At 40.5% G+C, this 24,794-nt stretch overlaps 2 protein-coding genes across 4 annotated transcripts in view; one reads left to right on the top strand and one right to left on the bottom strand.

The window, feature by feature from the left end:
• Positions 1 to 1,898: 1,898 nt before the first annotated feature.
• RBM18 (RNA binding motif protein 18) lies at positions 1,899 to 21,862 on the bottom strand. The gene is made up of 6 exons (XM_036261496.1): positions 21,747 to 21,862; positions 18,537 to 18,665; positions 10,890 to 11,016; positions 7,846 to 7,932; positions 6,057 to 6,142; positions 1,899 to 2,440 (listed from the first exon to the last, which is right to left on the bottom strand). The coding sequence occupies exons 2-6, from the start codon at positions 18,647 to 18,649 to the stop codon at positions 2,281 to 2,283; spliced, it is 573 nt and encodes a 190-aa protein (XP_036117389.1). The 5' UTR covers positions 18,650 to 18,665; positions 21,747 to 21,862; the 3' UTR covers positions 1,899 to 2,280.
• A 77-nt stretch (positions 21,863 to 21,939) lies between these two features.
• MRRF (mitochondrial ribosome recycling factor) overlaps positions 21,940 to 24,794 on the top strand; it is a 51,594-nt gene continuing 48,739 nt past the window's right edge. Inside the window, exon 1 of one of the 3 annotated variants that reach the window (XM_036262073.1) lies at positions 21,940 to 21,974. The gene's annotated coding sequence lies outside the window, so the exon portion shown is untranslated. The remainder of the gene's footprint in view (positions 21,975 to 24,794) is intronic. The other 2 variants (XM_036262074.1, XM_036262075.1) reach the window with 2 other exon arrangements.

Here is a 24,794-nt window from a genome sequence, read left to right as displayed (position 1 = left end):
CATTCTTGTATACATCAAAATTATAAGTGACATAATTTTAGCAAAACAGTAAACGAACAAATAATTTTAAAGTACAGATCACTTTGTAACAAATTAACACTTGTATTTTTACAAACCTTTCACCAGACTGCTGCCAGCACATTTATGACACATTTATTCTTTTGAAACCTCTACTTTGAAAAAGGGACTAAACACAGTATGATGCTATCAGGGACTTCCAAAACGAGTTTTTTAAAAAACACATTTGCAGTGAGAACGGCTAGTTTTTTCTCCTAACAGTAGAAGTAGGCAGGCAGAAAGGTGGAGAGGCCTGTCTGCGAGGTCGCCTCTAGCCAAGCCTCCTACAGAGATGGCTCCTAGATACAGCAACTCCCACCCATCCCCCACCTATCCCTGATACACCGGCCCACGTCCCAGGGGAAACAAGCCTACCAGAGAGCTGCAGTCTTTACTCCAGAAAACAGATCAGACAACACAACCGCACAGACACTGTCTTCCATTTATTCACACAGAGGAATACGAATCGGTACAAATAATAAACATTGCTTTAAATACAAATAAATACTTCTGGTTTCTAAAGGAAACGACTCTAGATAATGCAAAGTTAAGTATTTCCTAAGTTCCCATTAAAAATAGAAGACAAAATATTTTGCATTAAGTCCTGCTCCACCACAACCCTTTGAGGACTTCCGGATAAAATGGTGAATTCTGTACTCTAAGAAGTCACCAGAAAACTGGGAGAAGATGCTCCCACCTCCCTGAACTATCCCCCAAATGGAAGGAGAGTTACTTGTATCATAGAGCTAATAAATGCAGCAAGTATTTAATACCTAAAGATAGCTAAGATGATTTACCTTGGGAAAATCGATAAGAATTCCTCTGGACCACTTCTACGGATTCTGGAACCCACTATGCTGGTTTTGATTCAAGTGTATTACATTCATGTATGCTCACAGGAAGACTCAAGTTCCTGCAGTGAAAGCTTCCTTTTGGTAGGAATGACAGTGGTAAAATGTCTGTAATCAATCACCAGGAATGGCAGCTACGTGAAAAAATGATTTACCTGTTAAAGAAGCAACGGTACGTCCAACCAACAGTCTGTCCACCTGGCACCGCGATGACCCAAACTGCTGACAGAAACACACTTCTAATCGCACTACCAAATAAACATGATTTATTTTTCTCTCCGTATTGCTGTAAGTCACGCAGTCTTTCAAGCTTTTAGAAACTACATAAAACATGAGGTCATTATCGTCTTGGTGCCAAAGCAGTGCCTGCTCCGTGGTGTCCACTACATGTCCCCACCTCACCCCACACAAGACAACCCAATTTCTTCTACTCAGACCCCTAAACAGTTATCAATAAATAATGTTTGACAGAGATCAATATAGAAACATTTAGGTTTTCTAAGAAATTTTGCTTTTCTACTTAGATTGACCATGATACAATTCCAAAAAGAACATTCTCATGCCATGAAAACAATCTCATGCAATAAGTGCATTTTAAAAGTCCCAAGTTAATAACAACATTTGGTATTATAGAGGGAGGGATTATTTAGATTTAAAAAAAATGGTCACTATAGAATAAAAGTTGGATTTCCAAATAGAACTTCCATTGTGGTATAAAATACTAAATATGATTCTACAGTTTTGTTGATGCAAACAATTTTAAGATATACTCCATATTTTCCTAATTGGGATTTTGAAACAATAAGCATAATTCTTAAATAGATTACCACAACATTTGCTCAAAGAACCAGTTCCCTTTTGCCAAGAACTTTTTCCTTTGAGTCCAGTTGGAGGGATTTCCATAGTAAATTCTAGAACAACAATTCTGAACATGATTCAAAATCTCCCACTTCCCTCCCCGTCTCTTTTATGTTGTAGACATTTGAGGCCAGAAAAATGCTCCATTTTTTAAAAGATGATAATAACTTTAGTTTCCTGATCTAAATAATAACATTTTTAATGTTTGCCTTTCTCTCTGGCACACCATATAGTGTTTCTGGAGTTATAAATCCAAACAAACCAGCCAACTAGAGCATCCCAGTGTTCAAATCACAATTTTGGAAACAATCCTATTTATTCTGGATGATGCTCAATTCCACACATACTTCAGGGTAGAAACATCCATGGGAACAGCCAAATATGTCACTTTACCAAACTCTAACATGGGGTGGTGCTCTGTTGGATAGTACCAGTCACATCTACAAAGTACAAAGGCAAAGGGTTTCAGGTGTGGAGACCAATTTGCTTTTGCTGCTACAGTGATTCATAACCATCATCTTCGAGATTTCCATGCTGTTCTAGAATAAGGAGTAGTCCTTTTTTTATCTGGTGGCTTAAAGTAGGAATAAACAGGTGCTGCTGGGTACTCGGCATCAGGATTTTCTGCCATCATTTTCAGCTTTGCTTCAATGGCTTTTATCTTTGCAGTGACGCTGGAAGAGGGAGAGCAGAGGATCAGAGTGGGCCTGGGTGCATTCAGAAAATACTGTGCATTTTGTCTTCCTTGTACCTCTCACGCATGTCAGAGAAACAATATTAAATAGGAAAATTCAAACATTCCACATAAAATACACACAAAGAATAATGCTCTCATTTTAGGAAAGAGATCAAGTCAGAACCACTTGTTAAGTTTTTACTATAAGCCCAGACACTGTTAGGAGTACTCCCATATTGTTGCATTTAATCCGAAGACACAAACACCGTGTCTCGGCAGACAGTGGGCACTCAGAACTAATTTACGTAGGAATTGAAAGCAGGGTCTGGAAGAGATACTTGTACATCCATGTTTATGACAGCATTATAGTTAAGATGTGGAAGTAACCCAAGTGTCCATTGATGGATGAATAGATAAGCAAAATATAATACATAACACATTTTAAAATAGTGTTCAGCCTTAAAAAGGAAGAAAATTCTGACATATGCTACAACATGGATGCATCTTGAGGACTTATGCTAAATGAAATAAGCTAGACACAAGACAAATACTGTACGGTTTTAGTTAATATGCAATATTTAGTCAAAATCATAGAGACAGAAAGTAGAATGGTGCTTGCCAAGGGTTGGTTAATGGGTAAAGAGTTACAGTTTGACAAGATGAAAAGAATTATGGAGGTGAATAGTAGTGACGGTTGCACAACATTATTCATGTATTTAACACCAATGAACTGTACACTTAAAAATCAGGAAAAATAATTCATGTAGACTTGAAAGCAATATTGTAAGGCAGGTTATATTCTTATTTTGCAAACGAAGAAACCAAGGCACAGAAAAGTTAACTTATCCAATGTTAGACAGCCACTAAGTGGTGCTGGTTGACATGTGACTCCAAAGCCTATTCTAGTGACTATCACATTTATCACCTTTTGAGTCACTGAATAATAATGGCAAAAAACATCCCGTAAATCTTATGAAGTCTCTTTTTACGACAAATGTGTGTTTATAAAGGCTATCATTTCCAGAATGCTTATAATGAGCCAGGCACTGTGCCCACATTTTATAAAGAATCAAATGCAGAAAGGTAGTGATTTTCCCAGGTTCACCAGCTAACCAACTGCAGAGCCAGGATTCAAGCCCAATTTGTTTGTCACCAAGCCCTTGCTTTCCCCTCCAGCAGGCAGGAGCTGAGCAGCCCCATGTTAGAGAGAAGGGGTGAGGAGGCACTGCAGAAGTTGTAAGGAAGTCCATTCTGATCAAGGTCACTGCTATCCTTGCACCAGAATGCACTCAGGCAGTGGGTATTATTTTGTTTTTTGTCTCTGGCTCCTTTTATTTTCCATTCTTGACGCTATCCATGGTCTACAGTGAAGAACAGAAACTTGGAAGGGAACATACACATGGCCTTTTAGACATCCTCAAAGGTATGCATCTGATGCACAGACTCTAACTTCACACGAACAATGTGAAATAAAAAACTATGTTACAATAAAAAAGAACACTGGGTATTACCAAGATGCACTCCAGCACCACTTTCATTAGTGGGACAGCCAGACATTCATCTGTATGAGTCACAGGGAAACAACCTTCTCTAATTAGGCATAGATGTTAATAGAAAGATGTAAGCAGAGGTTCTCTGGATTAAAAATGAACGGAAAACACTAGGTTATCTAGTAAAAAAGTGCACACACTGAAAATAAGAAACTAAAGACACATTCACTGTAACATGAAGATCACCCAACCAAAATGCATCCTTTCCCAATAGGAGTTAGATTTATAAAAACCTCCACAGACACTGATCTGTAATTGAGAAGAGAAGGCTCAATCTTAGGGGGAATACAGGATAGTGGATATAAATTCCTAATGAATCTACTGAAGTCATTATACTTTTTAAAACATTTCTTGCCCTGGCTGTTTTGGCTCAGCGGTTAGAGCGTCGGCCTGTGGACTAGAGACCCGGGTTCAGTTCCCACTACGGGCACCTCAGTTGCAGTTTGTTCCCGGCCCAGGTTGGGGTCATGTGGGTGGCGACTAGTCGATGTGTCTCTCTCACATCGATGTCCCCTCTACCCCCGCTCTATCTGAAGATAAATGCAAAAATGTCCTCGGGTGAGGATAAAAAAAAAAAAAAAATTCTGGAAGTACAAAACAATAAAGCAGCACAAAGTTAAGAAATACCAAATGATATTACACTTAAATTAGTAACAAAAACACTTAATTTCAATTTTCCCATTTTATCCCTCCTGAGAACATTTCAGGATCACCTTCCCCAGTGCTTTAATGAGATGCCTGAACATCCGCTTTGTTTGGTGCAGATGATACACAAAGACAGGCTTTTCAGTCTGTGTGTTTTCTGTCTGGCCCTCCACCCAAACAGGCATTGCTTTCCTAACTTTATAACTGAGATTGATTTCCAGTCCTTCTAAAACACTTGACATTCCTTCACATACCTTCTTCTTCTCCCCTGGAATAGGCTTGAGAACTGAATTCCTGCATTTACAGCCTGGAGTTCCTCTGAAGTAGTAACTAAAAGACTGAATTTTGAAGTCCAGTAAAACTGGCTTTCCGTGTGACTCTGCTCTTTGCTACCTGCATGATCTTGGCCGAGATATTTTGCTTTTCTAAGCTTCAGTTTCTTCTGAGCCTAACAGTATTTTCACTAGAATTTTATAACTAAATGACATACGTCATGTGAAATGGTTAGCACAGTGCCTGCTTTGTAGTAAGCTCAATAAATTCTGTTATTGCTAAAATATCTCCTATGCAAAAACAAACATCCCCCCCAAAAAACCCCAAAACTCTGCTGCTCAAGTATCCATTTAACTTCCCCTTTCTCTACCCACCTGTTAGTTCTGTTTTTTTGTTTTCATTTTTTTAAAATCCTCATCAGAGGATATTTTTCCATTTATTTTCAGATAGAGTGGGAGGGAGGAAGGGAGAGAGAGAAACATTGATGTGAGAGAGACACATCGATTGGTTGTCTCCTGCACGACCCTGACCAGAGCTGGGGATCGACCACACAGAGGTACGTGTCCTTGACCGGAATCAAACCCACAACTCTTCGGACTGAGGGCCGACGCTCTAACCATGGAGCAAACTGGCCAGAGCAGTTCTTTCTGCTTTGAACGAGCTCCAAAGAAGTAACTGACAATTTGTACATACTACCACCAAAGCTGTTCTAGTTGCTGGAATGGTACATAGAATTAAAGTGCTGCAAACTACAATTTTGTATAAAGAGACTCACAGTTGGGGAGAAATTAGTGTGGAGTGACAAATGACAAAGAGACACAAGCCTTATTAAAATGCTTATTTTTAAGATAAAGACCACGTCTGATTTAGCTTTGTATTCCCAGTGCCAAGCACAATGACTAACATGTGGTAGGTATACCTAGACTTTTTTGAATGAATTCGATAAATGGAAGTAGAGACAGGAGGAGGGGAAAAGTATATATTATGGAGATTACCTAAATACATCTCTGAACATGTCAAATGTTAGTAGATTCTATTCTAAATTTAGAGTCTGAAGAGTTATTAGAGTATGAACAAAGGTTTGGAATGAAGAAACGGCTCAAGCTCTTGAATAACAGTTGGTTTTTCTACAGTAGACCATCTTACCTTAGGTTAGACTGAGTGGGCTCAGTGCTAGAGGATGGCTCAAGACTGATTGGAAGAATCTTATCATTCTTGTTATGATCATATCTCTGAAAGTAAGAAAAAGGGAAGTTACTTTACCTGGGCAAAAACCAGCCCTTTGCTGCAGAGCACGGGTTCATAATACCTCAAACCCATCAGTGTACTGTCTGCACATTTCTAGACAATTTTAGGGCTGCTTCACATTTAGAAGTCATATAAAACTCCACACGGTTTTGGCTTAAAGCTATACATTTAGAAAACGAAGTTTAGAAGAGCCTACGATCTAGTCAATTAGTCCTCCTTATCTGGGAAAAAATTTCAAGTTTCAAATTTTCAGATGGTACAGATATACACAGGACTGCCCTCTTACATTCTTACTTGAACAGTCACATACCACCTCTTACCATATTTATTTTGCTTCATCCAAACACTTTAAAATTTTGCTAGATTTTTTTTTGCAAAGTACCAAGTCAATGAACTCTAACAGGCCTGAGTGAAGAAGAAAAATAGTAACAGTGTTTAGCCACTGATACAGAAAACATTCTCCAGTAAAAGAGCAGTTAAATTTGATGTAAAATAATTATATACTTCTTGTAAAAAGTAAAAAAAATATATCAGAGCAATCAGAGCCTCTGGTCCAAAAGACTCATAGGAGCAGAGAAGTAAAACGCACAGAGAGTCTCAAATGAAAGAAGGAATGAAGAATAATTTTTCTTGCGTGCCTTTTCAATGAGATGCAGAATGAGAAAAATGACAGCCAGTTTGGCAAATGAGACTTGATTTTCTTTTGAGCAAAAAAGCTTGTGGTAATTCTCCTTGTTGTTTCTATTTCCAAGGTGATGTGCCCTAGAAGTTGAGAAGACTCTGTGACTGACCCCCTGAAACACTCATAAGGATCCCAAGTGTCTGAGCTCTGTTTTTCAGCTTGGACACTGAGCTCAAATGTTTAACTTCTGACTCTACTGGGAAGCCTGTTGGGTAGAGAGTCTCTGATCAAAAACCCATGTTCATACAGCTAAAGATTGGAGCTCCAGTTTTAAAAGTCACAAATCTCTTTGCAGGCAGGTCTGCCAACCCCTGCAGAAGGAAGGGAATCAACTCTTGGGATTACTCCAGTCCCTGGGCTTCACCATCTCTGTGCTGTCCAGGACAGAAAGCCATTCATTTTTTTTAAATGGTCATAGCTTTTCCAGTGCATTCTCCCAAGAGACTTCCTACAAGGCGAATAAGGCAGTGTGCCACTTCTCAGGCCTTGAAAACAATACAGACACTGCAAAGTCCCCAAAATAGCTTTCAAAATATCTGGCATAATGAGATGCCAATGTTTTAAGCTCTCATGCAAACTACCCATTTCTTAAGCATTTAGAATAAACATATCAAACTCTTCACAGAATTGAGAGGCTGGGGAGAGTCTAATAATGCCTAAAGCAACTAATTTAAAAAATAAATACATTTTTTTCCCTCCAAAGAACCACCCCACTAAAGAAAAAAAAAAAAATGATAGAGTTTGAGTACACACATCAGCCACATGGAAAAATCAATCAAAAACAGAATCTGTGGGTATGTGGAGAGAAACAATGAAGGAACTTAATCTCTCCTGAGATGTTTCTCAAAAGAAAAATCTGGCAACACACATGGTAAATACAAGTAGGAGACCAAAGTATGGCTGTTCCAGATGTGAAGAGACTAGTATGCAAATGGCAAGTGGACAACTGTCTTTCGGAAGACTCAGTTGGGATGAGCTGAAGTTCTTCCCAGCAACCAGACTTACTTTTACTTGAGCATGGGCCCATCGTACCACCAGCTTCTTCGACAGAGCCAGCTTGCCATTGAGACACTGGATGGCTTGTTCCGCTTCCTGTCCAGGAAAGGGACTAGTTAGTCAAAAATGCAAATGCTTGACTAGCTATATGTATTCACCAGGGCCTCACTGGCTCTGATGGCTGAATTTCTACCCAAACTTCTTATGGTAAACAATTGGCAAAAAGTTTACAATGAAAAAAAAAGCAGAGTAATAAAACGGGTATGAGTTTTTTCACTTAAACAAAAGTTCAAATCCTGGTTCCGTCACTTGCTGGCAGTGTAGTGTTTGGAAGGTCACGTAATCTTTCTGAATATCTGTTTTACCTGTAAATATGGAGAATACTTGTTCCTGGATGGTGGCTGTAAGAGAGTACATGTAAAGCACAGAGCATATGGGAAGCACTCCAATGTTAGCTAGCAGTAGTGTTCCTATTAGGTGATGCGGTTCTACATACTTCCGTGGGTTAGGGCAGCTCCTACTGTGTCAAGAACTAGTACTCCCCACAGGGACCCTGGACCTGTATCCTGGCCCAGGGCTCATACTCGCTGGATCCACAGTGAGAAACAGTAATGGCCTCAAAGGACTCGGGAGTGAAGAAAACCAGGCCGGAAAAAGGAGTGAGTCAGAGAGACTGTGAGCAAGGTGCTTGAGAGCCAATCTATGCACCTGGCTTTCAGCGCCAGAAGTCCCCTGACCTTTCCCCTATCAGACACAGGAGCAACCAGGCTGAAAGGAATTCCTGAAGCTGGATGACAGGCACTCTAGGACATTCCCAGGAAGCCTGGCTGTACTTTTCCATCCTGCCGAACCTTCTCTGCTCCGTTTGTATCCACGAGGCATTTGGCCAAGAGGAATGCATGCTCACTGCGGTGAAGCAGTCCTTACAGAACAAGAAGAGAAACAGGAACAGTCTATCTGAGACCTCGGTGTAAGACCAGCAGGCATTCCCGTCTAGTTTTACTGGTGGTTGTCTTATTCCTCTAGAGCTTGCCAGCATGACATTCAACAAATATTTATTGAGTACCTGCTACGTGTCAGATGTTAGTCACTGGCACCCTTGCCTCACTATAGCATGTAAAGTGAAAGAAATAAGAGAGACATTTTATTCTTCTTTCATGTTTCTTTGAGTGAATCAGAATTTATATGACACTCTATTAATTCTGTAACATCAGCACTAATAAGATGCCAGAAGGGACAAATGCTTTAAAAAATAATTTCCTATCCTTATACCTTGTTTCCTAGTTCTTGCAGTCAACATCATTAAATGCCAGTTGTGTTTTCACATGTACCCTCATCTAGTCTCTCAACTTCCTACAAGGTAAGAAGGGTGTAGGTTTTTAATTCCCATTTTTATACAAAAACTGAGGCCAAAGAGGTTAAGAGACTTGCCCAAAGTTAATAAATAAGAGAGCCAGAAATAGAAGCTAGGCTTTATGACTTCTAGTCCAACAAGACCACTGATTTTAGCTGTCTGTAAGAATCCTAACCACACTCCATCATTGATGAAGAATAAGGTATTTAAAAATGCTAACTATACCAGGAATTCTTTTAGTTCCCCCTGCCCCCCAAACCTGAACAATCTGAACAGCAATGGATCACTTATTGCTTATCAGAGCTACAAAAAATAAATTTGCAGTACTGGTCAGGACAATGACAGCTCAGCATATACTGACATCATTTCTTGACAGCAATCTAGCAGTTGTATTAAGAAAAACTATGCATGGCCCTTGTTGACACCACTCCATTTTCCTGAGTGTATTAAATATACACATAGTTAACACAGTGTTACAACTCATACACAGAGTAGTAAATATATTCACTACTGCACTGTTTACACTTGTGAATCACTGGGGAGAACCTAAATAGCTAACAATCAGTCAAATAACTTACCATATGTTCATATAGTAAAATATTATGCAGGCATCAAAAATCCTATTAATTAGCTTTTAAACTGAGGTCTAAGTTACATCTAATACAATGTATAAACAATAAAGAAATAGATCAATGAATTTTACATCTACACCAGTGAAACCACAATACCATGAGATAGAATGTTATCTTGATGTGTATTAGGGGACAGAAAAAAATTTAGTATACTTTGAGTGGCAAACAGGATCATATGATCCTATTCATGTGTTACAGCCACACCTGTGTTTATGTGTATGTATGTATGAAGTCTTCCAGTGTTGTTTTTTTTGTGTGAATGTGAAGAAAGAAGAAGAGACTAGAAAGATACATAACTAAATATTAACACTGATTATTTCTGGATTTTGGGCTGATAAGTCACTTACCTATATTTTTATCTATAATAAACATGTTTCACTTTTATAATAAAAACATCCAAATACAATTATTTTTAATAAAACAACTAGGCAATATCTTTACATAAAACTAATAAAGTTATAGGGAGCACTAACTAAGCAGTATCTCTGTATTTAATAACATTCAAATTCAAGTTCTTTATCAATGCATATAATTTCTAAGGACTAAATTTTAATACAAGATACATGCATATATCATGATTGAGGCTGGATGTTTTCTTCCTCTCTATACATTCAAATTTGTATGCATTTATTTTGAGACATTGAAGAAGGATAAATTTTTAAGAAATTAAAATAAAAGAGAGTTTGTGGGTGGCTCACCACAGACAGGGAAGGCTTCTGCACCACAGGGCAAAACTACTGAAAGAAAAGGAGGCTTTGTTGGTCAGCCACTAAAGGAAAAAACAAAACAGAACAGAGTGGAGGATGGCCACGTGCTTCATGTGGGCATCCCAAAGCCTTTGGTCAGAAAAGTAGGTCAGTTGCCTTCGTCTGCAAGCCTAGGGAGGGTGGATTTTGGAAGTTATTCACTAATTCATTTGTTTACCAAGGATCTCTTTTAGGACTCAGAGCAAGGCACACAGGGATGAATCAGACATGGCTCTTGCCTGCAAGGAACTACTATTCTAGTAGTTAAGAGACATGCACAAACACTTATGAGAGTTTGTGAAAGGGGAGAAGTTCAATTACCTGCTTAGTTTCAAAGTTAACAAAACAGTACCCTCTAGGCTGTCCCTCCAAGGCACCTGACTTGTGGAAGAGGAAGTCAAACTGCTTTACTGTGCCAAACTTCTGGAGGAGCTTCAGGAGGTGGTATCTGTGGAGAAAGGACAGTCTATGAGTACACTCTGGGAATCTGTTGGCCAATGAGCCTTAAGTGTGAGATAAAAGCAGGAGATAATCTACCCCAGGGATAAAAATCTCACGCCCCCGCCCTTTGCCTTCCTCCAAACTGCTGTGTTAGTTTATTTGGCAAACAGAGTTGTTTGCCTCTATTTGGAATGGGAAGAGAATTGTCATGGCTATGCGTCTGTCCAGCACAAAAATACCAAACAAAAAACCACACCTAACAAACAGCTGTCTGGCCCACAAGCACCATTTGTTTTTCTTTTGGAGAAAAGCTCAAAAATAGTGTCGATTTATTTATTTTTAATTTCCTGGCAATGAAATAGTATTTGTGAATAACTACAACTCCATCAGAAACACACATTACACTCCAATAGCAAAGCCTGCCCTATCTCAACAATAAAGTAACAAACACACACACATCCACACAAACAAAATAATCCGGAAAGACTTCCCTATTAGATTTCAGTTATTAGCCGCACATTCCACTTGTGACAAACTCTGCCCCAAACCAAGCCACAGCTAGTGGCACTTCCATTATAAAGTGCTTGAGAGTTTCAATATCCCTGATATGACTGAACATCAGGACAATATGGAACCACAAGGTGACCAAGGCTGGTCTGTCACAGGGTAGAGAAACCTGGCCAGTTCCAAAAATCATCCAGCTGTGGGTAACTAACCAGCCTCAGCTGCTAAATACAGTTTATACTTTGGAGCATGGCGGAATAAAGAATATAGACGGCAAGGATGAAATTTATTCCAAGTTCTTATTTGCCACTCCGCCCCTCATCCTCTTCTTGGATTCCTTTTTCTAAAACTTATTTGGTTTCTATAGAGCTTTTAAGTTATTCAAACAGATGTGGCCTTAACAGGTTGCTGTGGTCAATCTCAATTCCGACTTCCTGTCATCTGATGTAAGGGTGAGACAAACCAACAGCTCTCCCGTTTCCTTTTCCTTTGGCCTTCCTCCTGGCATCCTCTGCACTATTCAAACGGAGTCAAGGCTTTCTCTAAACAATGCTGTCCCTGTGATACTAAAAAGGTATCAGCCCACATGCTAAATCTGTTATTACTGGGAATTCTACCCCACAGGGAGTCAGTAAAGCTGTCCTTACAGCCACATTTATATTCACATTGTTTTCTAGGAGAAACTCATCAAGATTTTATTCTTGACTAAGAATCTCCTTTGGGAGGCAGAAAGATATGAACTGGATCATAAGCTATGCTAAATTTGACACCAACACACATTGACAAGCAAGCCCATCATCCTGGATCAGGTGCCTGACACAGTGGAGCAAGGAAGACACAATACAGGTCTTTTACTGGGGCAGGATGCAAGGATCCCAAGGCATACTGTGGATATTCATCTCGTCTTTAGACCTATATTAAAAGAAAAAACACCCGTCTCATTTCCAAACTCTCAACTCCCACCAGGAGACCTCAACTGCTAGTGAGAATGCAGGAGGTGATTCATCAGGGGAAAGGGAGACACCTCAAGTGCAAATTTCTGGTTTTACTTGATTTTTTGAATAGCAAGGGTGAGTCTCTGAAATGCAGACAGATGGGCTAGAAGAGTCTCCCCCAACGTCTCTAATTCACAGCTGCATTTTCCACTTACCATTCAAACCTTAACACTGCACCAGTTGCTATGAATGATGGGTCAAACCAGTTAAAAAAAAACACAACAATCTAAAGGGCTTCTGTGAGCTGGTCATCTTTTCATTAGCTCTATTCTGCTTAATAGCAGGAAGGTAAGGCGATCGGCATTTCCTAGGAAATGAATTTTAATTTACTCAAAAAAAAAAGCCGACGGATTATTCTTTGAAAAGCTAACAAATACGTTTTGCCCGAGAAGTGCGACCTTAAGATTCCAGGAACATCTGCTTAGGTCTGTGTCTTTCAACTTCTCCAGGATTTCTTTTCTTGTTTGATAATTTCTTGAAATTATCGGAACATGAAAACAAAAGGAATGAAATGTTTACTATTTTGCTTCCTGGAGATGGGGACTGCAAGCTCCGATAGTGAAGAAAGCCCGAAGACTCTTGCTTTCACATCTGCAAGCACTTCCATCTGCTGCTGAAGTATGGGAGAGCTCTCTCCTCATCAGAGCCTTGCTTCGCCTCAGGAAATGTGGGCCCTGCAGCCTTTGGGAGCTGCAGAATTACTACACCAGCGACTTCAATCAGTGTTTTCTGTAGTGGATCTTTAAAATGGCCTTCCTGCCTAATGGCAGATAAGTAATTAATCTATACAAATGTTAAAACAGTCAACTACTGTGTGTCAAAAACTGTATCAGGCACTTAGACTGTCCAGATGAATACAACTAGGTCTCTGTCTGCAAGAACTTCACATTTTGGTTAGAAGAGGGGGATATGGAATCGAACGATTTCAAAACAGTGGCATGTTTGCACGTAGAGGTATACAGGCAAGCATAAAGATGAAAAGGACCAACTGTGCAGGGCAGGTGGTGGTCAGTGAATGTCAAGTGCACAGACATATAGGTGAAAAAGAGCCTGATCAACTGGAAGAGAGTGGGGGTGGGCAGTAAGAGATGAGGCTGCAAGGCAGGAAGGGACAGGCTGTGAAGCATGTTGTGCTTAGTGAGGGAATTTTAATTTGACACTGTAGGTAATGGAAAGCCAAGGAAATGACATTTAAGATTATTTCTTTGTGCACAATTTGTTTTAAAGAAAATTCTCTTTCTAAACTTACAGAAATTGTTATGTGGCGGGTCTTCAGGTTCTATGCTCTGTATGTAATAGACTGGTCTTACTGTGTTCCAAATTTAAGTAAGCAAACAGTAAAGGCTGTTTCATGCAAAACAAATCATGAAAAGAAGCATGGGCAACAAAGGAAAACAGGGAATGGGCTGACAGAGAAAATGGGTTTCTTCAGGTGAACACACTGCTCTTACATGTTAATGCATTTATTTTTCCTTGCACTCTAGTTTATCTGCAAAAGTCTGTATCACAAGGACATTTCCACCTAGATGACTCTTTACTGCTTTCAAATTTACTTCACATACCCCAAAATAACCTCCTCCCCTCCACAGACTGATGCCTCTTTCCAGCTATCCCAGTGGTAAGTGTGGATAAGATCATTTTACATTCCTCGGGCAAAAAACATTAGGACCATCTTCAATTTTCCACTCCTCTTCAATCACTCCTCCACTTTTTCTTCATCTCTGACTCACCATGGTCTCCAAGTTCACTGTCTCTATCTAGGGGACATTAATGGTATATCTGTAGCTAATCTCAATCTTTAGTCTTTGCCCCTCCAAGTCATCCGTCATACTGATGTCTAATATCCCTAATAAAACATCACTTTCGCCCTGGCTGGTTTGGCTCAGCAGTTGGAGCGTTGGCCTGTGGTACAGAGAGACCCGGGTTCGGTTCCCGCTAAGGGCACCTACCTCGGTTGCAGTTTGTCCCCGGCCCTGGTTGGTCGTGCGGGTGGCAGCCACTCGATGTGTCCCTTTCACGTCGATGTTTCTCTCTCTCTCTCTTCTTCTCTCTCCCTCCTGCTCTATCTGAACAAAAAATGGAAAAATGTCCTCGGTTGAGGATTAAAAAAAAACAAAAACAAAAAAAAACACATCACTTTCATGATGTCAGTCTCCTGCTGAACACCCACAATGAGTCTCTTCTACATGAAATTCAAACTTGTTTGAATAAATTTTAAAGACTGTCTTAATCTGATAGTATTCTATTTATCCAACTATTTTCATTATCATTTAGTATTCAACCTCTCCTTAAGTCAAAAAGGTCTTCCTGATATTCTGCTCACACAACAATCTTTCTTGTTCCTACCTTCATTTATGATTCACCATTCATTTAGAATGCTCCTTTTTTGAGAATTTCTCCTGGCTTTATTCCCACTCATACTTCTTTTGCATAATGTTGTGGCTATTAATTTGTCTTTCTACATAGCACATTTAATATTTGAAAAAGAAAGCACTGTTAACCCTTTTAGAGGAAACCGCAATGTGGAAAATAGACAATATCTAAGGACATAAACTTTTTGGCTTTTCTGTTGAAGGCCATAGTAATATTTATTTATTTATTTGTTTTTTTATCCTCACCCGAGGACATTTTTCCATTTTTTGTTCAGATAGAGTGGGAGGAAGCGAGAGAGAGGAACACTGACGTGAAAGGGGCACACTGAGTAGTCGCCACCCACACAACCCAACCAGGGCCAGAAACAAACTGCAACCAGGTACGTGCCCTTAGCGGGAACCAAACCAGGGTCTCTCTGGACTGCAGGCCGACACTCGTAACCACTGAGCCAAACCGGCCAGGGCGGCACTAGTAATATTTAGAAATATTGTTTTACTTTTACAGTTAGATTGGGTTCCATAATTTAAAATAAGTCTTTACATTTAAAAATTTAGACTAGGATGCTTTAAGTTATAACTATTCAATTATGTGGACTATTATCTATTTGTGCAAAGAGCACTAAATCAGGCGCTAGGAAACTGAGTCAACTCACTTAACTCTTCCTATAAAAGAAGGAAAATATTACCTGTTCCACTTGCTTCACAAGGTTGTTACAAGCTTAAATAAGAGGAACTAATGCAATATTAGAGCTAGGGAAACTTTCAGATAATTTGGTTGAATATTCTCTTTATAGGTAAGAAATATTAAGCATAATGCAGTTGAGAGACATCAGAATACAGTAGAAAGAACACGAGTTTGGAGTCTGCTACTCCATAAATAAGAGTACATCATCATTCCCTTAAATCCAAATCCTTAAGATCTATTTAGTCATTTGGATATTCCTGGCCTCTAGCATGGCCCTAAAATGGGTGTTATTGCAACCACAAAGTGGACACAAATAAACGAGAAGCAGAAATGCACATGCTGATGAGGAGACTGATGGATATCCCACTATAACTTGAGCTCGACTCAGACTAGTAACTAATAAGCACATGCATAAAGAATTACTATAAAAAACTGAGTGTAAAAATTTTTAACTGTTACTTGTTTACATACTCCTGTAACCATTCATGGCAGTAAATACATATGTATATAAATAAAGAATCCTACTTTGTGGAAATTCATTTATCGCAGTAGAGTCTGGAACTGATTAACCGCGATAAACGAGAGCTGACTGTACTATAATTTGTCTTCTAACGAGGTAAGAAAGCATTTCTATAGGAGGGGTGTTCAAATCAGTTTACAAAAGAGATCAGGAGGAAGAATGGTAAAGGGTATGAGTATGCAGAGGAAAGAGAGATAAGAGGGTTTTGTTGAAAGGGGAGCAGCAGGAACCAATTTGTTGGTGGGGTGTCAGTTTAATTAAGAAAACTGGAGGGGGATCTGCAAACTTCTGTTAAGAGTAATTAGAAGTTCAGAGATTTGGATTCAAACAATACTCTGAGGCTGAAATATAAGTTGGGCACCACAAGGTATCATGTAATCCTTCCTTGTTTGGGAATGACTGTATTTTAATAATTGGCCTAGGCTATTACCTACCTTGAGAAGAACAGGATACAGAAGTTTCTGTGCTTCAAACACTTGGAAAGAAATCACATATTTCTACAAGATAAGACCTACCATAAAAAAATGTTAGCTTTCTTTGCTATAATTAAGTAAACTAAATTAGTTAATACTAAGTATTTCATGCTAATCATAAGCTATGATTGGTAGTTATGTCTTTAAAAAGAAATTTGTTACTACTGTATTTAATAAATTGGCTTAACAGAGAAAATGTTTTAAAATAAGGAATCCATAGAGGAAGAAGAGTGAAAATGATCCTGGTGATACAGAGGTAGGAAGCTACAGGTACAACCAGCAAGGCCCTGACCTGCAGGTTAGGACTTGCCAGCCACCTTTGGCCTGATGTAAAAAGCGTAGAGATACCAGTGGGATAGTTTTGATTCAATGTTCCTATTAAAGCAGTCATATGTTCCAACTTATGACATACACTAAGGTGGCAGATGCCCATTTGAACCTTTCTGTCAAGCAGCAGGTCACAATTAGAACAAGGGTCTCATTACAGGGAATTGCAGCCAAACTGTTTCCATGCTCCAGATTTCCATTCAGACAAGCAGAGGCGGGAATGGAAACTACTGTTGGGAGTATCCCCTTTACAGCTTGGCTTTTAGATGATAGAAACAGTTTCTCTGATCAACACACATTAACTGAGAGGCTGAGCAGATTCACACATTCATCCTCAAAGCCATGAGCCATAAAGAGAACCAAAATCAATGCACAGTTTATATTTTAGGGCCCCCATGACCAAGGTCACATAATATGGGCAACATACCTCAAATATCATCATAACTTCCAGAGGGACCCAATAATATCTCAAGCTGATTTGAGCTTGAGCAGGTTTAAGGAACTAAACTTTCCGTCATAACATGTTAGTTTACACCCCTTTTCCTGTCTCTTAATCCCAATCCTTATGTGTACCTTCTCTCATCCCAGACTTTGCAGGTTCCCTTGTTTCTTCTCTCCCTTTTAACACTATTACAAAGGCAGTAACTTCTAGGACTGGTGATATCTTCCATGCTTACATTAGGCATTGACCCTATCTGGCTCAATCCACTCACTATTTACTATCCTGCCACCAGCCACCACCCTGCCCCTATTGAATAAGTGGGAGAAGGAAAAACCTCTCCATTCTCTTTACTTAGAAATTCTTTTCCACTATAAATTCTGCAATGGAAAGAGCGAGGAGTCTGGACGATTCAATTAGTTTTGTGACTGTGGTGGGCAAGGCACTTCCATCTCTTGGCCCTCAGTTTCCTCCACTGTAGGTTAAGAGAGCTGGCCGTATTAGAGGTTTTCAAGGGGGCTTCATGGGGTTCTAAAAGTGATTGCTAAAAAAAGGGTGGTAGTTACCAAGAGGCTTTGAGTGTGCTTCTTCCCCCTTTAATCAGAGCAGCTTTGAGCTTTTACTTTACATATAGGTTCTGATTACTTTAAGACAAGGTTCCTCAGATTTTAAGTTTGAAAACTGCTTAGCATGGGGCACTTGGCACATGGTAGGTACTCAAGTGATTCAACAAATGAATGAAAACCAAAGTTACTGAGGTGATCTCTAAGATCCCTTCCAGCTCTGACCTCCCATGCTGTGTAACATGAATTCGAGTCAAGTGCTGCCTCTCGACCTACTTGTGAAGGTACTAAGATGACTTCTGCTTGTTCCTTCATTTTGAGGGACTCATGCTCAAGGCTGATTCTAGAAAATAAATTTCCTGGTCACAGGGTACAAGGATTCAAATAATTGATCTTTGACAAGTAGAAAGAAGTATACAATTTAAAGGATATCCATGTCTACGTCTTTGCAGTAGAAGAGTCCAAATGTAAGGAAAATGTCAAGATAACATAATAACAGGCTAATAATAACCTCCCCTCCCCTCTAAAAACAATTGAAATATAAGTAAAGGGGCCAAAATATACCCTACATCTCTTAAAAATTCTTCTCAACATCATCACTGCAAACATCCCAATTTATAGGTACTGAATCAAGGTGATTTCGACTTACTCTGTGATTTTGGGGTCCAGGTTGCCAATCCATAACCGGTGCCCTTCCTGTAGGGAACCCTCTGAGAGGATGGATGCGTTCTCCAGGGGAAGAGTTTTGGTTTCTGCTTCCATCAATCTCTATAAAATACTAAAGGAATGTGAACATTCAGGCAGGAGAAGAGCAACACTGTGTGAACATGAGGCTTCAAATTCAGTTCAACAAACATTTATTCAAGGAGGGCATGCCCTGGGCAGTCCTTCAAAGGCCTCAGCTCTTTCACAACCAGGGCCCCAGCACCAGTTCCCCTGGGACAGCTCCTCTGGCAGCCAGAAAGCAAAAGCTTCCATTTAAGGTGAAAGGGGTGTGGTTCTGTGTGTAGAAACTAAAGTTTTCCTCTTCTGAAGCCAGAGGAGGACTGGGCAGGAGGCCAAAGTCTCTATTACTATATGATACTCCAGTTTAACAACTATCACCCAAAATAAGCATTGGAAACCCCCAGAAAGAGTCTTAATGACACTGACGGAGAAGGGTAAGGAGGAGCAGCAGTATACCTCTTCCTCATGAAAGAGGCAATATAGAAAATTTAAGGCCATAGACTTCGGAGTTAGAACTGAGTTTGAAAGCAGGTTGTGTGACTTGATAAATTACCTAAACATTCTAGGCCTCTGTTACCTTATTTATATAAATAGAAATAACAGTTCTTATCTTATAGAGCCATTTTGAAGATGAGAGACAGTGCATGAAATAAAATCACTAAACACTGCATCTGACAACAGTAAATAATCAATATATATTGGCTATTATCATGTTCAATATTTTGAGACTGGGAAGAAGAGACTAACTTCCTCCTTAGTTATTCCATTTCTACCATTTGCTCGGTAACCTTGGGCAAATTACTTAACCACTCTGTGCCTTGGTTTCCCTATCTGTAAAATGGGAATACCTCATAAGAGCTGTGTAGATTTACTGAATTAATACACCTAAAGCACCTAAGAAGCATTCAATTAATGTTAGCTTAATTAGCATTACTTCCTGAAATGTCTCATCTCACAGACAAAAAAGCAAGATTAGGATTATGATGGAGACAGTAGGGGAAAGAGCAAAAATCTGATGGCAGAAGACCAGGTTTCAAATTTTGGCATTTCCACTGAGAGTCACTTCTCTCTAAGCTTGTTTCCTCATCTCTACACAATAAATCTTGCCCTGCTTATACCCTAAGGTTGCTGAGAGGGCAAAAATGAGATGCTAGCATTCATAAATGTATAATGTGGCAGAGAAAAAAGGATGGAAGGGCTGGGAAGATGGCAGGCTATGCCAGACTTCAGAACTCCCCACTAGAGAAAGCGTGTCCTATATAATCAGAAGTGCCTCAGAGGTCAGTGTGGCAGGAATTGTTTAGTAACAGAATACATCGAACACTGCCATTACCTCTTATCATCTCAGCACAGCCTATGAAGTCTAGGTAATGGTTTGTTGACCGTGTTTATCTATCTCCACACAAGGGTATTCTTCCTTTCCCACTCACGTGTTCAATCTGTTCAGCAATATGGGACAAGCAACCACTAACTGCTAAACTCTGGGCTATGTGCTGAAATATAGAAATGAATAACCCATAGCTCTTAATCTTACCTCCTGAGAAAAAGGTGAAACAGATACAAACAGAAGAATCCTAGGAGTGGAAATGGGAGGAGAAACATTTTGTCTTCTCCTTGCTTTCCTGTCCTCCTCCTTTCTTACAGATCATTCATTCAAAAACAAATTTACTGAGATTCTATTTCCTAGGCATTGTTTAGGTACTGGAGACAGAGCAGTGAACAAGCAAGGTCTCTGCCCATATGGTGCTTATATTTGGAAGAGGGGCAGGACAAAACAAAAGCAAAATAGATAAACGAGATGTAATTTGCGGTAAGTGCTGCAAATACAATTAAGGAAGGTGACTTGATAAGGAGACTGGATTTGGACTACTTTAGAACTAGTGGAGGGGAAAGGCCTCTAAAGGAGATGACATTTGAGTTGAAACTTGAATGGTAGGACCTTCTGATCTTCTCATGTTTAAAAACCGCAGTGGTGCCCGGCCAGTGTGGCTCAGTGCTTAAGCATAGACCCATGTACCAAGAGGTCGCTGGTTCGATTCCTGGTCAGGGCACATGCCCAGGTTGTGGGCCCAATCCCCAGTGGGGGCATGTGGGTGGCGGTCAATTGATGTTTCTTTCTCTCCCTCTCCCTTCCTCTCTCTCTAAAAATCAATTAAAAATAAATAAATTAAATAAAAACTGCAATGATGCCAATAGCTACTTAGTATCACAGTTGGGGGAGGGGTACCACTTTCAGTGGATAGAGCACAGGAAATGGGTCCAAAAGATCTGCATTCAAATTCTGTTTTTTTGCACCCAGTTACTATGTAACTTTAGTAAGTCATGATCTCCCTTAAGTGTCCTCTCCTCAGAAAAGCTTTCCCTTAACAGAGTGAGCTCCTTGTTAGTCCCTATCACAGCCACCTTTTTCTTTCCACACGATGTAATTCATCTACTGTTATATCTGTTATATACTGTTTTATTTCCTGTTTCCCTAACTAGAATGCAAACTACTAGAGGACAGGGCCTTGCGTATTTTGATCATTGTTCTATTCCCAACACGGCTCTTGGCCGGTGCTCAGTATTTACTGAATGAATGAATGAATGAATGAAGCAAGCCATTTTTCTATTCGGGACCTCCGTTTCTCCCTTCTTCCTAGAATGGACACAATTATCCCGATCTCATGGGTTGTTAGGAGGCTTAAATAAGACAGTATGTGCCAGCACAGCGCGTTGTGAGAAACGGTAAAGTGTAATGAGAAATCAAGGTGCATGGAGACTTCCAAAATCCTTTGAGTTTGCGACGGCGACAACCCCTTAGTTTGGTAACAGTTGACAAAAACGCTTTTTCATCCATCCTCCCCACTGAGCTGCATCAACTCTGGAGGCCGGGAGTGGTCACTGGGGTAAGCGAAGTGCAGAAAAGCAATGGCACTTGTTCCTAAAAGCTAACTGTTAACGGCGGGGTCGGGTGCGGAACCCCAGCTTCCCGATCCAGGCTCCGAATTCCCAGATGCGAAGGGTCACTACTCGGATTGTTATTTCCGGGCCAGCGGCAGGACAATCCGGGGCGGGGCCTGAGAAGCGTCCTCTCGGGCGGCCTCCCCTAGGAGGCCCTCCGGGCCCGGTGCTGTGGTCAGGGGCACGGACTCACCTCTGGGCCTCGGCGTCTTCCCCTCGGCTCATGCCCCCGAGGCAGGCTCCGACCCCGCGGTCGACCACGTACTAGACGAGTCCGCCTCAACGGAGCCTGCCGCCAGGCCGCAGGTGACGCACTACGCCCGCGCCGCCGCCCCGCCCCGCCCCGTGACGTCACGACGCCAGCGCCGCTGCCGTCGCCGCCGTCGCAAGAGGCTTTTCTTAATACCCTGGGTGATACCTGGTGAGTGGTCTCGGCAATGCCTGGAGGCGCTCGCGGGGTGCAGGTGCCGAGACCTCTACTCAAGGACGTCTTAGGGACTGTAGGGGGCCCGACCATGGCCCCCCGACAAGTCCCATTCGAGTCCGGCTTGACCTTTATGGCTGGGGGCGGGACCTGTAGCATCAGAGTGGGTGTCACGGGTTGGGGACGGCACACGTGTCATCAGCTAGGAACTTCGAGGATTTGATGTGTATGAGAGGGTCGCTTATTAATGGTAGCTGCTGTTTAGTAGGCTACCACCTAGCAGAAACATTAATTTTCAGACCAGCACCACGTCTAGAGATATTATTCCCGCAATGAAGAAACGGAAGCTCAGAGAAAGAACTTGACCAGGGTCACGTGACTAGTGGTTCCTGGCGGATAAATTCCAAAGCCTCAGCTTTTAACCCCGACTCTGTGCTGTCCAGTGGCAAAACTGTTGTCCTCTGAGTAGCCTTTCTCTGTTTACAAAGTGCTTCTACAGCCCTTATCTCATTTGCTCGACAAATGGTATTGTCACCTCCATTTTACAGATGAGATTGAGGTCCAGAGACTTTGACCTGTCTAAGGTCACATTTCTAGTACGTGATGGAACCAAGACTCTTTTCCAGGTTTGGTGCCTTTTTTCCATTCACCACATCCTATTGCATTTCTCAGAATCTTGGAGAGTTTTATAATCGGAAAGAATGAAAACCTGGCCTGCCTCTTGAAACAAAACCTAGGTAGAAGAAATGACTTGATACAAGCCATGAGTCAGTAGTAAAGCTGCCACAAATGCTATTTGGAGACAAGGTGGTTATGAATCTAAAGATGGTTGGCAGGGAGTGATGAGGTAGGAATATAGGAATCCAGACCTCTTAGGCAAAAGCTCTTTTCCACCTATTAAAGTGTTTCATCCCTCCTTTGGTTGTGCCAGGGACATGATTTGGTATATAATCATATACTATAAATAACTTTACATGGCCCTGAATTTAGAGAAAGACATGCCTTACTATCTTTAAATGAAAATTTGGCAAACCAGAAGGTAATTGAAGCAGTGTTGGGAAGTAGAGCTCAGGAGCAACAGTCTGAGGCTTAGATTCCAATTTTGGTGCCAGCATTGTTACCTTGGTCATGGACTTAATTTTTCTAGACTTTCATTGATGTATCCATCTCATTTATTCAGTGTCTTCTGTGTTCAGGAACTATGCTAGACACTGGGGATACAGCAATGAGCAAGACAGCATAGGTCAGTCCTTGTAATGCTTATAGTCTCATGGAGGGAATTAGTGATCAAATAACTACTCAAATATTAGCTGATATTGTTAAAGTAAGTGCTATAAAGATTAGGGTGCTATGAAAGTAACAAGACATTTGACCTATTGGGGCTGGTGAAGATGGCCAAGGAAGGCAGTCCTCTGAGGAAGTGATGCTTAAGTTGAGATCTGAAAGGAAAATGGGAGGTAGTTCATTAAAGAGGTGGGGGAAGATTATTCTAAGCAGACTCAACAGTATGTTTAAAGACCCTGGAGCAGGAGGAGTATTCAAGGAAATGGATCAGCTTGCTTATTTGTAAAATGTCGATTGGAATCATGATTCTGGTTATCGTAGGAATCACATAATCCATGTTCACATAAAAAATATCCAAACCTGTAGAGAATTTTTATGAGTCTGTTTGAGACAAAACTGAGAACAGTTGCCGGAAAGCAAGCTTCCCTACGCATTTGGAATTAAGGAGGGAACAAAGATAACATTAGGGTGGAAGAAAGCAAGGCAGGGGTTGGATTACAGTTATATTTAAAAGATGTGCTCCCTTGAGAGTGGTTACTTTGAAAAAGAGGCATGTCAAAGGTGTGTTAACCTAGAAGCACAGAAGCAATGGACAGGGTTTGTTAAGGCAAAGATAAACCTTTTACTAAAGAGATTATATTTCTGGAGTGTGACTATACACCATGGCCTGTCCAGTTGGGAATTTATGATTCAATTACCCTGTGAGGTTATTTTATGTAGAATCCCTTTTTTGTCCACACTGTGAAAATATTTTATATATATCAAGGGCCTGTGTGTGTACACACCCACATTTATAAAAATGTACACATTTTAAGCTGATATACTGCTGGATTGGGAGGAGTTGTTGAGACAACGGATAAGCCAAACTTTGTGTTCCTCATATAGTTCTTTCCAAAATTAAAATGTACCTTCTATGAAAAATAGAAAATTCAAGTTTTGAGAACCTCCACTTTGGAAAAATAATATGTGCTTCAAGTAGATTTTAAAAATATCTTAACAGTTTGAATAATAATGCCAATAATTGTACTGAGTGTTTTATGTACACAGTATAGTGTAGTGGTTAAGAGCACAGACTCAGGAGCTAGACTGCCTGAAATAAAATCATGGGCAAGTTATTTATATGTACATCTGTCTCTTCATCCATAAAATGGATATTAGTATTACCTCTCAAGGTTATAAGGCTCAAATGAATTAATGTATGCAGTACAACACATATAATTGTTTCTGGCACATAGTTATCACTAAAGTATTAGTTATTGTTTCTTTTTTTTTTTAATTCTCACCCGAGGACATTTTTGCATTTATCTTCAGATAGAGCAGGAGAGAGACAGGGAGGAAGAGAGAGAGAAACATCAACATGAGAGAGACACATCGAGTGGTTGCCACCACACGACCCCAATCAGGGGCCAGGGACAAACTGCAACTGAGGTACGTCCCTTTAGCGGGAACTGAACATGGGCCTCTCTAGTCCGGGGGCCGATGCTCTAACTGCTGAGCCAAACCCTCCAGGTCTAGCTATTGTTTCATATTATT

The sequence above is a fragment of the Molossus molossus genome, unplaced genomic scaffold (assembly GCF_014108415.1).
Source record: "Molossus molossus isolate mMolMol1 unplaced genomic scaffold, mMolMol1.p scaffold_m16_p_14, whole genome shotgun sequence".
Lineage (NCBI taxonomy): Eukaryota > Metazoa > Chordata > Mammalia > Chiroptera > Molossidae > Molossus > Molossus molossus.
This window is presented reverse-complemented; position numbering and strand designations above follow the sequence as displayed.

What these genes read in the sequence shown, in the direction of transcription:
- RBM18 (XM_036261496.1), bottom strand. Translation starts at nt 18,649, where the DNA reads ATGGAAGCAGAAACCAAAACTCTTCCCCTGGAGAACGCATCCATCCTC. An exon ending in TTAACTTTGAAACTAAGCAG is followed by an intron (nt 7,933 to 10,889) that starts GTAATTGAACTT and finishes TTTCCTGGACAG; the next exon opens with GAAGCGGAACAAGCCATCCA. An exon ending in CCCACTCAGTCTAACCTAAG is followed by an intron (nt 2,441 to 6,056) that starts GTAAGATGGTCT and finishes TCCCTCTTCCAG; the next exon opens with CGTCACTGCAAAGATAAAAG.